Source organism: Microcebus murinus, chromosome 14, assembly GCF_040939455.1.
Source record: "Microcebus murinus isolate Inina chromosome 14, M.murinus_Inina_mat1.0, whole genome shotgun sequence".
In the NCBI taxonomy this organism is placed as follows: Eukaryota; Metazoa; Chordata; class Mammalia; order Primates; family Cheirogaleidae; genus Microcebus; species Microcebus murinus.
The window spans coordinates 30,496,648-30,513,698 of record NC_134117.1 but is presented as its reverse complement, the minus strand read 5'-3'; the positions used below and the strand labels follow the sequence as shown (position 1 = coordinate 30,513,698).

The window sequence follows — 17,051 nt, the reverse complement described above, 5'->3', positions numbered from 1 at the left end:
CTATTGATTCAGGCTTATAACTTTTTAATGATATAGGTCTATTTACCTATTTCTATTAACTTAGATTGCATTTGTCCACAAATAAAGGAAAATCTAGGTAATAATTAAACAAACAGTGGTAATATTTAACTCAAATACACAGTGTCTCATTGTGGGGCAATATAAGGATGATATAGTAGTCCCAAAGCATTACAGAGTTGAATATCTTCTTTTCCCCCACCATTATATTTCATATGTAGGCCTTCATTTTCATGATTAAATCCTCATGTCCCAAGATGAGATCTACTCTACTTTCTCCTTCACATTTGTGTTTCCGTAAGAAGGAGGAAATAGAAGAAGTGGCAGTAGCAGGTTTCTGTGAATATCATTTTGGCAAAAAATATGATGCCTAACTCAGCTAACTGCAAAGAGTTTGATGAATGGAATTTTGGAGCAATTAAGGGCTAGGGGGCAAGAAATACAGTTTAGATCAACTCATCTACAGCCTGTACTATATCACACAGTAGTTTTCTCTAATATTATACTTTCTACTTTAGGTATTGGATAACTTTACAACAATATGACTTATTATGGATTCATTATAATTAAATATGCAGGCATATGAATTTGTCAGATTATTGCATTAAATCATTCCTAGGAAAAGAATAATCAATCATCGGAGTTTACTTCTGAAGCCTTAGTAGCCACTGTATTTGATTTGTTTGGAGCTGGGACAGAGACAACAAGCACAACCTTGAGGTATGCTCTCCTGCTCCTGCTGAAGTATCCAGAAGTCACAGGTATGAACAAGATGATGAGTAATGTGACTTTCAGAAATGATGTTGGGAGGATGTTGCTGGTGTCCTCCATCCTGTTTCCCTTAAACACCTGCATTATTTAAAGTTCTGTGCCAACAGCTGTAGTATGTCCAAATTTAATGATGTGATTAAAATGGGATATCTTTGCACAATAGGAAAGGATTACTGAGAGAAGTAAAGGCACCCTGGCAGTAGGAAGAGCAAGAGAGCTCTGGTGTAGTATCTAGATTTCCCAGGGAATGATTTATGCCAGACAGAGCGAACACAAATTGGCTTAGGGTTGTACTTTGATTTTATTATGAAAAAGAAACAGTAGGTATGTTTTTGAAGATACCTTTCCTCGTTATGAATATTCCATGCTCTAATACTAAATTAGGGAAAACGGAAACTCTCTTTACTGAATCATACTTAGAAATCCTAGATATTTAATGAGGCTACCTGAGATAATTTCCAATCTGGAAAGTATTCTAAAAAGTTAGATTCATAAGAAAGGTGTTTCCATTTAGGCAAAAGATATTCCCAAAGGAAGTTTATTATTTCAGAAGTCTGATCCATAAAACTAGGGTTTGAAGATATAAAAAATATTTTAAGGAGTGGGTCAATAATTTTGTCTCTTATGTATAACTGTACTTGAGAAATTTACCTTTTATGCAACAGATACTTTTCTATGTGTCAAGATCCCACTGAAATTACAATAGCTTAATTATAAATGAAAATCAGTCATTTTAAATTGGTAAGAATGGAGTACAGGAAATAGCCCAAAGAGAAGTGATTGATAGTCTGAGGTTTCCCAATAATTAGGAAGTTATTACTGGGTGTTTGAAACATCTACTCAAGAATTTGGAAATAATTCTAACGAGGGAAATAAAAAGTTATGAATTCAAGTAAAGAGACACCATTAAGTCCAAGAAAATATCAAAAATCAAATGTAAAATCATAGCTATCTTATCAGGGATGAATATTTATGTAGTTAGAATGATGTAATTATTGAATACTAATATAACCAGAAATTGTGGTCCAAATATATTCTGGATATTGGATTGAGGGAAGTGTATTTGTGTACTTGTTTGAAAGGTATATCCAAATATGTCCATATCTCCACCTCATATATCTAAATATGAGGTGGAGATGGAGATTAACATTTTCATATCCCATAATGAGATATCATTAAATATTATTGACAAATGGATAAGAAATAGAAACAGTCTGTATTTAGAAAAATTAACATATTTTTCAGAAGAAGCTTCTAGAATGTTCAAAGTAGCGACATTTGTGAAGTGGAAAGATGTACCATTGTACGTGTACACACACACATATGCACAGAGACACACAAATGCAGACACAAATACATATGTATAAATCATTTAGTAAAATTTAATTTTCTTAAAACCTCATATTGTTTTCATATAAAATTAATATTTGATTTCTGTTTTTACTCTTGCAAGACAGTAATTTCATGACTTAATTATATGCTTACTTTATATATCAAACATTTCATCATTTCTGTTTGTAGTACTTATCATATATATCAATACATGTACATAAGAGATTTACCTTAATGTCTAGCTTATGGTGCAATTATATGCATTTGTATTATAACAATTGTCTAAGTCTATAGGTACTTCTAGCTTCATAATTTAAGTTTAAAATTATATTGGAGTACTTTCATAGCTTCATGTAGCCCTCATTCCTACAATAAATGTACCATTTTTCTCCTATTCCATCACTTCTTACTTGTGTCTTATCAGCTAAAGTTCAGGAAGAGATTTACCGTGTGATTGGTAGACACAGGAGCCCCTGCATGCAGGACAGGAGCCACATGCCCTACACGGATGCTGTGATACATGAGGTCCAGAGATACCTGGACCTTGTCCCGACCGACCTCCCCCATGCAGTGACCCGTGACATTAAATTCAGAAACTACCTACTCCCCAAGGTAAGCTTGTTTTTTTACACTGTACCTCAGTATTCTTGCAATTCCAAAATCCACAGCATGGTTCCAATCCTCTACCATCTCAAGATGAGAGAAATGGAAAACTCATGTGTGGTAGCTTGATGGACTCTGTGTTATTTCTAGTTTGGGGCTATAATGCTTTAGAACAGGTCTTGGTTCCTAGAAGCTTGTGTCTTCTAAATTTGTTCTGCTTCTTCAAGATTATTTTGGCTACTCTTAGGTGTACACGTTTCCAAGTACATTTTATAGATATCAGTTTGTCCATTGCCTTAACACTGTGCTGGGATTTCTATCAGGGTGATATCCAATCTATAGATCAATTTGTAAAATTTGGTATCTTGTCACATTGAATCTTTCAATTCATGAATATGGTTACACTCCCAATTTATTTGGGCTTTCTTTTATTTGCTCAGTAATTTTTTATTTTTAGTGTAGTGGTTTGCAAATCATTTGTTAGGTTATTGCTAGATAATGAATATTTTTGTTGTTATAAATTTATAAAATACCTTTTCCATTTCTTTATACCTACTATATGGAAATATAAGTGAATTTATCATTTTTTTGCTATGTATCTAACAACTTTTCTAAATTGACTAATCATTGCTAATAATTTGACTATAGATTCATGGTGAATTTCCAGGTACAATTATTTTTCTATCTGGAATAATATTTGTTTTATTTCTTATTTTCCAATTCTTGTGCCCTTAATTTCTCTTTATTGCATTATTGCACTGGCTAGGATTTCCAGGATGGTGTTGAACAGAATTAGTGACAATGGGGTTCCTTGTTTCATGTCTCATATACAAGAAAGGGTGGAGAGTTAACATCTCACTATTGAGAATGATGCTTTAAGTAGATTAAGGTACATATTCTTTATCACATTTAGAAAGTTTGCTCTTTGCTCCAATTTTTTACATGGATTTTTGTCAGAAAGTTGTTTCTAATTTTATCAAATTGATTCTCTGCCTCTATTGGCATGATTGCATATATTGGCCTCACCCTCCTTTCTAAATATATACAAGTCTACACCTAGCTGTATTTATGTTTCTAAGATGTTTTCATATGTGTTGTTACTTCCTGAAAATTTTCTTGTCAGATTTCTGATGCCAAGATAATGCTGGTCTCATGAAATTAGATGAAAAAGGTTCCTAAATATGGGTCTCTTTTTGTTGCCTTCCATCCCACACTTTTCTTCTCAGTTGATCACTTAGTGACCACTTAGTTGTATCTTTGAAATAACTAACAAATTTTGGTTGAATACCAGAGAGTATAAATGAAAAAATACAGAGTATCAGAGATGTTCATCTCTTTCTAGAAAGGATTCATTCCTCTCCCATAGGCAGTCATAATGATGTAAGACCTCTTGCCCTGATTCAGGGTTGGACATGAAGTGAACACAGTTAAAAATTAACTGTAACTGTTAGCTTACCTCTCTGATGTTTTTCTATCTCTGGAATCTTGAGACCAATTTTTGTCTTAGTGGTTTTGCAATGCCTTTGAACACATGGTTCCCATATTCATCCAGACATTCTAATTGCTATGCCATAAGCTACTCTAATTCCATTGAAGCCAGGTCATATTATTATTAAAATTTAAAATAGTATCACCAAAGGTTGTATTAATATTTTCAAGGGGAAAAATCAATGAGATTAGTAAAATTTCAAATATTTAAGCCACTATTGATTATGCTAAGTTCCTTGGTAATAAGGTGGTACCTAACAGATATCTGTATTGCAGAGATTCTGCTTTTTATGTGTAATTAATAAAAATCTATGGCATTGTACTTTAAGACTATTTACAAGTCCTGCTTCCGAAATCATGCACCCAACACTTTTAGCTTTAATGGATGATCGTTGCCTGAACTGATGATCCTGACCTAAATTCTTACAAAGTGGTGATTTTCTAATTTCATGATTCTTTCTGTGTTTCTAAGCTAGAATTAATCTGTAATGAATATCTTCCACATATTATTAATTAAGACAAACAAACTGCATGGTATGATGAACACAATAGTTTTATAGTTGTTACTGTACTTGTTGTTACCATCCCAGAAGAAGTTTTTTTAAACTAGATCATACATTTGATTACAAATGCCCTCTCAATGCAGACATTTCAACTACCAACAGAGACTTCTATTTTAAGCCATACTCTACAGATGAGAGGTGTGAAATTGAAATGATGAAATAGAGCAGCGAGTGGGGACAGACACTAAGGTCTAAGATTCATTATAAGGTGAATGAATTCAGAAACTTTTGTATCAAACTTCCCAAGTACCTATTCCTTCAGATGTGATTGGAGGCCACTTAGGATGATCACTGGCACTGGCCTTAAACTTATTGTCTTTCATTGCTGAGTCTGTCTGGCTGGAAATGTTGTTGCTCTTTTGGACCAGCATTTCCTAATATATGGATCAAAGAATTAAATAGGTGATCACTATTGTTTCTTCCAGTTCCATGACTTCTTCATACTTTGGTTTATCTTTATTTGTTGTTTCCAGGGCACAACCGTAATACCATTCCTAACATCTCTGCTCCATGACAACAAGGAATTCTCCAACCCAGAAATATTTGACCCAGGCCACTTTCTGGATGAGAGTGGCAACTTTAAGAAAAGTGACTACTTCATGCCTTTCTCAGCAGGTAACAGAAATTCCTTTACATAATACTTCTGAGAACACAATTACTTTTGGGGATCAGTTGCAAGTCGCATGGTGCCTCTTCTGGAAGCCTGTCGAATTAGTTGTTTCTTGTACATGATTGGAGCACCACTCCCAATGCCATGTAGTTCCCCTCTCATGATACTTCCTTGCTATTGGGCCAGATTAGAGGGGGTTTGGGGAATTGGCTCATTTTTTCCAAATTGAGAGTGTAGGTTTTCTGATTTCTGCCACTAGATGCATAACCGAGGTACCCTAGAGCTCCTACTAGAACTTAAAACTCATTCATTCTTTCATCTGCCACCATGAGAAAGGCATCTAACTCTAAAGCTTCATTGAATGTCTTCTATGTGGTGTTTCTCATCCCCCAAGCTGAGCCCTGGGGATACAAGTATCCTCAGACACAGAAAGGAGTCTTAAGAGTTCACACCCAAGGTAAGGAAGCAGATGAGTAAATATGATCATTATAATTCAGTATGTTTGGGGCTGTGAGACAGAAATGCACAGGCTGCATTTGTAGGGGACAGAGAGAGGATGCCTGTCCTTGCTCTCTCATATGCCACATGAGACATAAAATGGAGTAATAAATCTTTTAATAAGCCGGGCGCGGTGGCTAACGCCTGTAATCCTAGCACTCTGGGAGGCTGAGGCGGGCGGATTGCTCGAGGTCAGGAGTTCGAAACCAGCCTGAGCAAGAGCAAGACCCCGTCTCTACTATAAATAGAAAGAAATTAATTGGCCAACTAATATATATATATATAAATTAGCCGGCCATGGTGGTGCATGCCTGTAGTCCCAGCTACTCGGGAGGCTGAGGCAGAAGGATTGCTGGAGCCCAGGAGTTTGAGGTTGCTGTGAGCTAGGCTGACGCCACGGCACTCACTCTAGCCTCGGCAACAAGCGAGACTCTGTCTCAAAAAAAAAAAAAAAAAAAAATCTTTTAATAGCAGAAATGACATGTGAGCTGCCTCAAAGGAGGCAGAAAATAGAATGAAAAAAATATTGCAGGGCATTTTTAAGGAGGTAATCAACTACAGGAATGGGACATTTGCTCTGAATCAAGGATGCCTCTGCCTAACAATCACGGAGTCAGGAAAACATTAGGAATGTGGCTGGATACTCTGCAATGATTCTAGAGCATTCCACTCTTCATCTAGTCATGATCAGATATCTTGGATATTGGATCTACACATGCAGTGTGTGTGCTTGGTCTCTGGACATGGAACCCCCATCTACATTCTTGCCTTCTGATGTCTGTCTGCTTTGTATCTGGCATTGTAGATACGGACACAACAAGGAAAGTGCTCTGAGGCCTCCCTTCATAATTCATATTTTAGTGCAGTCAAAAATAAACAGAGATGTGTGAGTCCAGGTGATTCATACCGTTTTCATCCCTTTGTGATGCATTATCAAAATTCCCAAGACTGGGTAATTTATAAATAATGGAAATTTATTACTCACTGTTCTGGAGGCAGGGAAGTCCAAGATCCACACCAGAAAGACTGGTGTGTGCTTAGGGCCTATTCCTCTAGATCATGCCCTCTTTGTGTATTCACATGATGGAAGGACAGAAAGAGCGAGAGGGGGAGAAATAATTTCCTTGCATCTGTTTACACGGTCATTAGTCCGATGATTACAGAGCCTGAACAGTTTATTGATCTTAGAAAGGCCGTACCTATTAATACTGTTGCATTGGGATTAAATGTCAACATATGAATTTGGGGGAGAAACATTCAGAACATACACATGCTTTAGTTGAAGCATGGCTCGAACTTCATGGCTTGAACTTCATGGCTTCATGGCTTGAGCTGAGAATAGAAGCTGTGAAGAGTGGAAGGAAATATCATGGAAATGTCAGACTAGAAACAGGAAACACAGGAATGTGGATGTGCTTTCTTGTAAAATGTTAATGGAAACTCAAAACATCAAAACATCAGTTTTCATATGAGAATACTTAATAGAGTGCTTGGCATGGAGCTGATACTTAATAAGTATTAATATTTGTTAAATGAAGGGTGCCCTTAAGATCAGATGTTAGGTGGACAACAAGTGTGTCCACTTTTTGTGCTTTTGTCTACCCAATCATACTTCCATCCAGCCAACCATTCTTCAAAGAGTTACTATGTATTCCATTTATTCTAGTCACAAGCACAGTGTTTGTCTCAGTCACTGCTACACACAAGGAGTAACTACCCTCTCTGCTTGTTATTTTTAGGAAAACGGATTTGTGTGGGAGAGGGACTGGCCCGCATGGAACTATTTTTATTCCTAACCTCCATTTTACAGAACTTTAACCTGAAATCTCTGGTTGACCCAAAGGACCTTGATATCACCTTAGTTGCAAAAGGAATTACTTCTGTGCCACCCTTGTACCAGCTCTGCTTTGTTCCTCTCTGAAGAAGGTCAAGCAGTCTGGCTGCTGAAGGGATGCCGTCTGCAGCTCCCTCTTCTTTGGGACATCATGTACCTCTTCCCACGATCAGCGATGCCTTTGCTGACCTGTGCTCTCACATCTCCCTATTCCCTCAAGATCCAGTGGATATCATTCCTCCTGTTAGGAGAGTTTCCTGAGTTTCACTGCACAAACATGTCTACTATTCCTCGTATTCTGTAATGCTTGTATTAATTGCCACATATGCCAATCCTTACCTAATATTAAGTTATTAATGTTATCATGGTAAAACAGAGAATATGATTAGTGTATGATAATTCAGATTTATTTTTTCTGAACATTCTAAATAAAAATCATTATTATTTATTGAGTCAGTTCTCAGACTTTCCTTCTTTTCTGCATAAAGCAAGTAAAAAAAATTAAACAGAGTCCCAGGGGCCATGCTGGTCCTCAAAATGATAAGCACGGGAGGGGATAAATGGGAAGAGTGTAGGGAAGTTCTCTTGGCTGAGTGTCACCTAGAGTTACTCAAGGTTTGGATTTGAATGAGAATCTGTGTCCATAAGCAGCTCCAAGCTGTCGAAATACTGGGAAGATCAGTGATAAGGAGGAATGAACAATATGTACTAGATTTTATGTACCTGCTTTGGTGTTGCTGTAGCATTACTATAAAGTGGCATTACTTTATCCCAAATAAAGATTGGATTATATTTATTACTTCTAGTTTCCAACTTAGTTTGGACACATATGCTTTCATATTGATACCCATGTGTTCTGAGAGTTACTCTTCTCTCCTGAAACACAAACAACATCTTTGAGAGGAATTACTACATTCTTTGACACCTAACATAAGTATGATGGTAATTTGATGGTGTGGTCCTGAAATCATTACCCCATGTCATCTCCAAAGCATAGTAAACTTAATATTTTATCATGTCAAATTATATTCATCTCTTTTCCCCTATCTTCTGCTTGAAGTGTGTGATACAAGAATTGATATCACAGATTACCCATCTCCCAGTTCATATGTTAGAAGAGGCTACCTAAACTTTGGAATACATTTTAAAGACAACATATGGATACAGATATATATTTATATCTATACATATATGTGGACATAAGTGTATATTCACACAAATGATAAATATAATTTATGCATATGTAGATATAGGGTTAAATAGTTATTTACAATGTTGAGCTCATACTATACATATTGTATTACAACTTGCTGCTTTTCTACTAAACTATATACAAAGCAAACCTCTAAGATAACAGAAATATAGGCAAAGAATCCAAATAGATTACAGAAGAGAAAGTGAAAATGAGTATTACATGGATGAAAAGATCCAAATTAAAATTACATATGACAGCCTAAAACTATGGTGTTCAAATAATTGTAGTGTTCAACAGGGATCTGAGGGGGGGGAGACCCACATCTTAAGGATGTAATGAGCATTGTAGGGGGGAAAGGATTACCTCTATCTCTTTTTAGGGAGAGGCAAAGAAACACACTGTAACCAAAATGTCTAAAAAAAAAATTTGTTAATGGGAGGTGAACAGATGGAGGGGGGCGAGGGGGAAGGGTACGCACTTTCATGGTGAGTGCAGGGCGCACCACTTGAAGACTGGACACACTAGAAGCTCTGGCAGACCGGGGTGGGGAGGGGGACAGGGGCAAGATATGTAACCCTAACAATATTTGTACCCACAGAATTTGGGAAAAAATAAATAAATAAAAAAATATATATTATACAGTATAAAGCTTCTTGATTGGGAAATGAAAATGTTTTAATGTAGTGTTAGCAAAGGTGTGAGCAAACACCCACAGGTGAGATAGAATGAAGGAGTTGGCTGTGCTGGTTCCTTCTGGAGGCTCTAGGGAGAGAATCTGATTTCCTGCTTATTTCATCTTCTACAAGCTGCCTGCATTCCTGGTCTCAGGAACTCTTCCTTGCTTCACTCCAGACCCTTGGCCCTGGGGTCACACCTCCTACTACTGACTCTATCCTCTTATCTCCCTCTTATGAGGACCCTTGTGATTACATTGAGCCCACTTGGATAATCTAGAACAATCTCCCCATGTCAAGGCATTATTCAGCCTACCATACTATCATTCTATACCCATTTTAATACCCAAACGCCTAAGCAGATGCTCAGTGAAGTATGGTTGAACCCTGTGATTCTGGGTCACACAGCTTTTTATGTGTTAGAGCTAGGAGTTGAACTTGGGCAATCTGGCTAAAAAGTAGAGGTTGCTAACCAATTTGCTAATCCCTCTTAGGTGTTTATTTTTGAATTGTTTGTTTCCATTCACTAAAATACATGTTCCATATGAGCAGGATCTTTGTTTTGTTCACTTGATGAATACCAACTACTTGAAACAGTGTCTGGAACACATTGGCTCAATGAATATTCAATAAATAAATGGCTACTTAAATGAATGAATGAATGAATGAATGGTTCCTATGCATGTGAACCCTACGTTCTTGTTGAAGGACCATGTAACTATATGCATGAAAATGTAAGTGGACATACCAAATCTTTAAGCAATTCAACCGCTTGGGTATTTATTTCATGACTATCCTTGAATGTGTACATTAATTAACCTGTATGTCAATGCTCACGTCATGATTGGTTATAATAGGTTTGAAACAAATAAAAGACCTATTTTAAGTGATAAATAAATTATGGTGGACCTTTAAAAGTGGGCATGTATGTAGTAGATGAAAATAATTTTCATAACTATATAATGATAAAGTATTATATGGCAGGCATTTCTAATAAAATCAATTTTTTTTTTTTTGTATTTTTGTCTGCTTGTTCTGGCAAGTGTACAGCAAGTGTTAACAGCGACTGACCAGGGAAAGAACCAAGTGGCACACAGAGGGTTGGAAAATCAGCCTTTATTCTGCTGGCAGGCTCCGAGGGGTTTGCCACCAAATTCTGAGCGCCGCTTCCTTGTTCTCCTCCAGTTCTATACACTTGGTGGGATTCAAAAAGCGTCCAATCAGCAACAAGCTTTAATATCCAATCAGCAGTGAGTTCAGCCATGGGCGCCCCCGAGATGGGGGTTTTTCCCTGTCATACTGACTAGATTAATTCAAAAGACCTGCCTTTAATTTCTGAAATTCTTTATTCTGTGTGGTCTAGTCTATCATTGAAGCTTTCAAATATATTCTGTATTTCTTTCAATGAATTCTGTTTGCTTTTTTTTTCTTGAGATATCTGTCCCTTTGGTGTATTTTTTACTCATTCTCTGTATTTTTTTCCTGAGTTCTTTGTATTCGTTTTCAGAGTTCTCGTCCATCTCATCAAGCATCTTTAAAATCAATATTTGAATTATTTATCTGGGATTTTTAAAATTTTTATTTTATTTTATCATATTATGGGGGTACAAATATCGCTAAGGTTACATATATTGCCCTTGCCACCCCTCTCTCCCAAGTCAGAGCTTGAAGCATGTCCATCCTCCAGATGGTGTGCTTTGCATTCATTGTGTAAGTATACACCCATCCTCTCTTCTCCCCTCCCACCTGCCTGACACCTTATAAAAGTTTTTATCTTTTTGACATTTTGGTTACATTTTATATCTTTGCCTCTCCTTAAGAAGGGTTAGAGGTATGCCCTTCCCCTCCACAATGCTCACCACATCCCTAAGATGTGGGCCTCCCCCCAACCCCCCAATCCCTGGTAAACACAACCACCATTTCAGCACCATCGTTTTAATCAGTCAGTGCCAATTTGATGGTGAGTACATATGGAGCCCATTTTCCTGATCTTGTGTCACCTCATTTTGGATGATGGGCTTAAGCTTAATCCAGGATAGTATAAACGGTGCTAGCTCACTGTCGTTTCTTAGAATTGAGTAATATTCCATCGTGAACATATACAAAATTTTAATTATCCACTCATGAATTGACAGGCACTTGGGTTGTTTTCATGTCCTTGCAATAGTGAATTGTGCTGCCATAAGCATTTGGGTGCAGATGTCTTTATAATATAATGTCTTATGCTCTTTGGGGTAGATGCCTAACAATGCTATTGCTGGGTTGAATAGTATTTCTATTTTTAGCTATTTGAGGTATCTCCATTTTGAAAATTTCTTTTTTATTAAGATATATTACTGGAGAATTATTGTGTTCCTTTGAGAGTGTCATATTATCTTGCTTTTTCATATTTCCTTTGTCTTTACATAGATTTCTGTGCATTTGTTGTAACAGTCATTTCTTCCTATTTTTAAATTTACTTATGTTTAGAGTGGACATTTTCCCAAAGGTCTGACTGTGATGTTGGTTGGGTAAGGCCCTTTGGCTGGGATTCTGTGTACATGTAAGTCTCTGTATAATTTCTCTGGCTAGTAGCTAGTAGTGGAATATGTGGTTTTGATGTTTTAGGGTGCAGTTATTGGTGAGGGCTCTGGTGAAGTTGTGCTGGGGACTGAAATGCCAGATAGGCCCATCTTCAGGTTGCAGAGGTAGTGGCGGTGGGCTAAGTGTGTCCATCCTTGTTCCCCAGGGCGGCGGATACTGGCACCTGTGTTGGCATTTCCAAGGGGGTTGATTCTTGGGCCTCTGGGTAACTTTCTTGGATGCTGGTGTAGTAGTAGTGCACTGGGTAGGAGAGTAGGCTCTTGTGCCCTTGAACAGCCAGTGCGGTGTGGGCAATGGCAGTAGCAGTGGTGAGTGCTCTTCTGGGTCCTAAGCACTGTGTACTTATGTTGAAAGTGGTTGTACTGGGTTGTGTGGGCCAGCCTCTATGCTAGCAGGTAGGATCCTGATAAGGTGGTAGCAGTAGGGTGTTTATGTCCAAACTCAGTCCCCTAGGAAGAATACTCAAGTGTCCCAGGTAATGGATTGGGGCCTGGAACTGCCAACATCCTGGATCTGACACTCTGTCTCAGAGGGGATGCCAAAGCCAGGCAGAACCAGATAAGGCAAGTTTGCATTCAGATACCCCAATGATGGGGCATGCATAGCCATAATGGGTGGAGCTTCGGTGATCCCAAGCCCTGAAGGAATGTGTGGGTGAGGGCCGGCCACCACTGTGCTGAGGTCTTGCTACAAGGAGAGTGGAGCTAGCCCCAGCAGGAAAAGCCCTGGCTGGCAGGTGAGGGGCTTCTGTCCCTTTGACATCCTGGTCCTGGCAAGGCTTGACTCCTAGTCTCAGCTGTTGTAGTTGATCTGGCTGTTGCATCAGACCCAGCAGTTAATCCCTAGCCCACAACTTAGCCCTGGGTCATAAAAGTCCATGTCCAGCTCAAGACCAAGCCTCTGTGGCAGCTCTATTCCTGCTGAAGTCCCAGGGACAGTGCCCACTTTCAGCACAGGTGATTGCAGCCCACACCACACTGCATCTCAGTTGCAAAAGCCCACAACTTTCTAGTGGCTTGGTTCCAGAAGCAGCAGCCCAAGTTTCCCTGAAGCATTAGACTGTAGCCGTTGCTTTTCAAGACCATGTACTGCGTGTTTAACACTGGGATGGAGAATGGCATCTTGCTACAGCTGCTTAGATTTTAGAAGGCTATGGGACACAGGGCATATTTCCTCCCCAGAATAGGTCCTCACAGTCTCACAGCTACTTCCTAAGTGAGATTCAAAGCTTGGGAAGATCAATATGCTGATCTGTGGCCTGAATTGTTGATTTTCCAGTAGGAAAGTAGACTGTAGAAAGACTCACTCACCATTTCCCATACTGGGGAATCACTTTCAGTTCCTAGCAAGTCCTGGCCAAGAAGGTTGCCTGTTTTTCTTCTTCCTAGTTTTTGGTTTTTCCTCTCACTTTTATCTTGAACTCTTATGTTCCTATTGGATAATGTATTCCAAGCGTGATTGACTGCACATTATTTTGGTTATTCTAAGTGGATGAGGCATGTTTGAAATACTTCTAGTCAGTGAGGAAAAATGAAAGACTAGATGCAGCCTGCTAGCATACCACTCCCAAGGAAAGAAGTGAAAGGTACAGGCAGCTGCCTACATATGAATTGCTCTTCCCTGAAGCAGCACTGTGATATCACAGAGATGCAATGTGGGACATTCAGAGTGGAGAAAAAAGGTAATGGGGTGATACATATAATAAGATCAGACAATGCACAGGGAACAATAGGAGAATAGAGTGTTGGGACGCTGTACTGGCTCTTCTGGTGAAGTGCAAACTGAACTGCAAGACTGCTCGTACCACCCCCACAGACCTCTGCTTGGTTAGACTAGAGACTTGCCTGAAGTCTTTGCAGAGCCATTGAACCAGACAGCAGGCATGGTGGGGGCTGGGCAGAAGCTAAAATCATCCTGAGCTCTCAGGGCCAGGTCTGTACTAGGCTGGGGAGGGAGCAGACTGATTTGAGGCCTCTCTGAGCTGTACCTTGTGACTTGAAGCCAAGCACTTCTCCCCTGGAGCACAAGAGGAGCTGAACATGGGAATTGACTAGGCTCAAGAGGCTCCAACCTTAGAGGTGTTGGGCAACCATTTTGGCATGTCCTGGGTGGAGAATAGAGAGCTCCGTGGTTCCTGGGCCACAGGATCTGACATCTTTCTACCTCACTTAGCATCAGTGGGGCCCCTGAACCTGCGAAACAGTCTACCACTTTCTCAGCCCTGATTCAACCCTGCAGACCCCAATTGCCTCCTGCCTGCTTGGCCCTGACCCCACCCTCCAGGTTGCATTAGACAAGCTGTCCACATGGCCCTGCTTCTGGCCCCTGGCCCCTCTCAGAAACTCTGCTTGTGGTTGTTCCCCACTTGCAACTCTGAGGCTCTCACGCGGTAGCCTGAGACTCTGCCTTTGTGCCTCCAGAAACCCCTCCAGGCCCAAGACACCATCCCTAAGTCCCCTGTGCAGCACCTGGACCCCCAGGTCTCAACCCAGAGACTCCATCAGTACGGCAGGGCTAGAAGGACTCCAATGTCCAATGCCCCAGTAGAGGTCCCCAGTCTTTAGCTGCCAGGACACTGTGACAAGGTTTGAGCAAACACATAGCCATGAACCCATGACAACCACATCTAGCTGCTGCTGTTACCTCAGTGGGGAAACTGTGGGTAAAGCAAGCCCCATACTAGCATCGGTGAAAAGGATCTCACCCAGCTCCCACCTTGAACATCCTATAACTATCTTGTGAAACCCATCACCCAATCCAAAGAACATTCAGCACAGGCTTGAGTAGAAGCAATCATAGGCAAACAGAATACATCAGAACAACTACATGCCCATTCTTTGCTAAGTCAATATTTCAGAGTAGGGGAAAAAAAGAGAGCACAGTCTAAGTGACCTCTTCTTACTCTAACCAAGCAGGAGAGTTTCCAGTAAAGGAACAGGAACCTTGCAAACCTATTGGTCCTGAGTTGAGAAAATAGGTCTCAGATGAGAAGAAACCAGCCAAAGAACACTGGTAACATGAAAAAAAAACAACAAAACAAAACAGATCCATACACCAAGGGATCACAATGTAGCTACAGCAGTGAACTCCAACTACAAAGAAATTGTTGAAATGACAGAAATGGAATAAAAAAAATGGATGGCAAATAAGATGAATGGAATTGCAGAGAAAGTTAAAAACCAATAAAAAGAAGCCCCAAAAATATTTCAGAAAAATAATGAAAAAGTCACTAAAGAATTAGACAAAATTAGGAAAGATATAAAAGAAAGAAATGAAAGAGTCATTCGGGGATTTTCAAAACACAACAGAAAGTTTCAGCAACAGAATAAATCAAGGAAAAGAAAGAATCTCAGACCCTGAAGACAAAGCTGTTGACCTAACCCAATCATTTAAAGAAGCAGAGAAGAGAGAAACAAAGGCAGAGCAATCTTTTCGAGAGATATGGGACTATGCAAGGTGAACAAAGTCAGCAGGGTGTTGAAGGCCCTGGCTATTATTGTGCTGCTATTTATCATTTAGTTTAGATCAAGTAGAATTTGCTTTATGAATCTGGATTCTCCTGAGTTAGGTGCATAAATATTTAATATTGTTATGTCTTCTTGTCGATTTGTTCCCTTTATCATTATATAATGACTGTGTTTATCTTTCATTACTTTTGTTGATAACTGGGTTAATGAAGAAATAAAGGCAGAAATATAAAAAATTTTGAAATGAATGAAAATGAAAACACAACATACAAAAAACTTATAAGACAGAGTAAAAGTAGTGCCAAGAGGAAAGTTTATAAAATTAAAGGTCTACATTACAAAAATAGAGACGTCACAAATTAGCAGCCTAACATTGCACTTCAATGAACTAGAAAAACAAGAAGACTCCAAACCGAGGGTTAGAAAAACAAAGGAAATGATGAAGGTCAGAACAGAACTAAATGAAATAAAGACTCTCTCCCCAAAGAAAAAAACAAGATGAAGGGCCAATGACATGAAAAGTTAATTCTCTAAAAAGATACAGAAAATTGATAAGACACTAGCTAGACTAACCAAGAAAAAAAGAAAGAGGATCAAAATAAACACAATCAGAAATGATAAAAATAGACATTACAACTGATACCACAGAAATACAAAAGATCATCAAAGATTATTATGGACAACTACATACTCACAAACTAGAAGACCTAGAGAAAAATGGATGGATCTTGAAAGCTTACACCTTCCAAGATTAAATCAGGAAGAAATGGAACTACTGAATAGACCAATAACAAGCAGCAAGATAAATCAGTAATAAAAAAATCTCTCACACAAAAATAAGCTCAGGACTAGTTAGATTCACAACTAAATTCTACCTGACATATAAAGAACTGGTGCCAATCCCACTGAAACTATTCCAAAAGATTGAGAGGGAGGAATTTCTCCCTAACTCATTCTATGAAGCCAGTATCACCCTGATATCAAAGTCAGGAAAGCATGTAATAAAAAAAGAAAACTACAGACCTATATGTCCGATGAACAGAGATGTAAAAATTCTCAAAAAAATATGAGTGAACTGAATTCAACATCATGTCAAAAACATAATTCACCACAGTCAACTGAGTTTTATCCCAGGAATGGAAGGATGGCTCAACATAGCCACAGCAACCACATACTAAAAGAACAAAACTGGAGGCATCACATTGCCTGACTTCAAATTATGCTACAAGGTATAAGAGCCAAAACAACATGGCATTGATATAAAAATAGACACATAGATCAATAAAACAGAATAGAGAAATGAAATAAAGCCACATACTTACAGCCAACTGGTCTTTGATAAAGTCTACAGAAACATATTGTGAGGTAAGGACACTCTTTTCAATAAATGCTTCTGGGAAAATTGGATAGCCACA

General features: G+C 38.7%; 1 protein-coding gene across 1 annotated transcript in view; it reads left to right on the top strand.

The window, feature by feature from the left end:
* LOC105875674 (cytochrome P450 2C18-like) overlaps positions 1-8,169 on the top strand; it is a 36,791-nt gene extending 28,622 nt beyond the window's left edge. The window contains exons 6-9 of the mRNA XM_076009958.1: positions 638-779; positions 2,546-2,733; positions 5,249-5,390; positions 7,623-8,169. Of these exons, the coding sequence (XP_075866073.1) occupies positions 638-779; positions 2,546-2,733; positions 5,249-5,390; positions 7,623-7,804 (654 nt within the window). The 3' untranslated portion in view covers positions 7,805-8,169. The remainder of the gene's footprint in view (positions 1-637; positions 780-2,545; positions 2,734-5,248; positions 5,391-7,622) is intronic.
* The last annotated feature ends 8,882 nt before the right edge of the window (positions 8,170-17,051 follow it).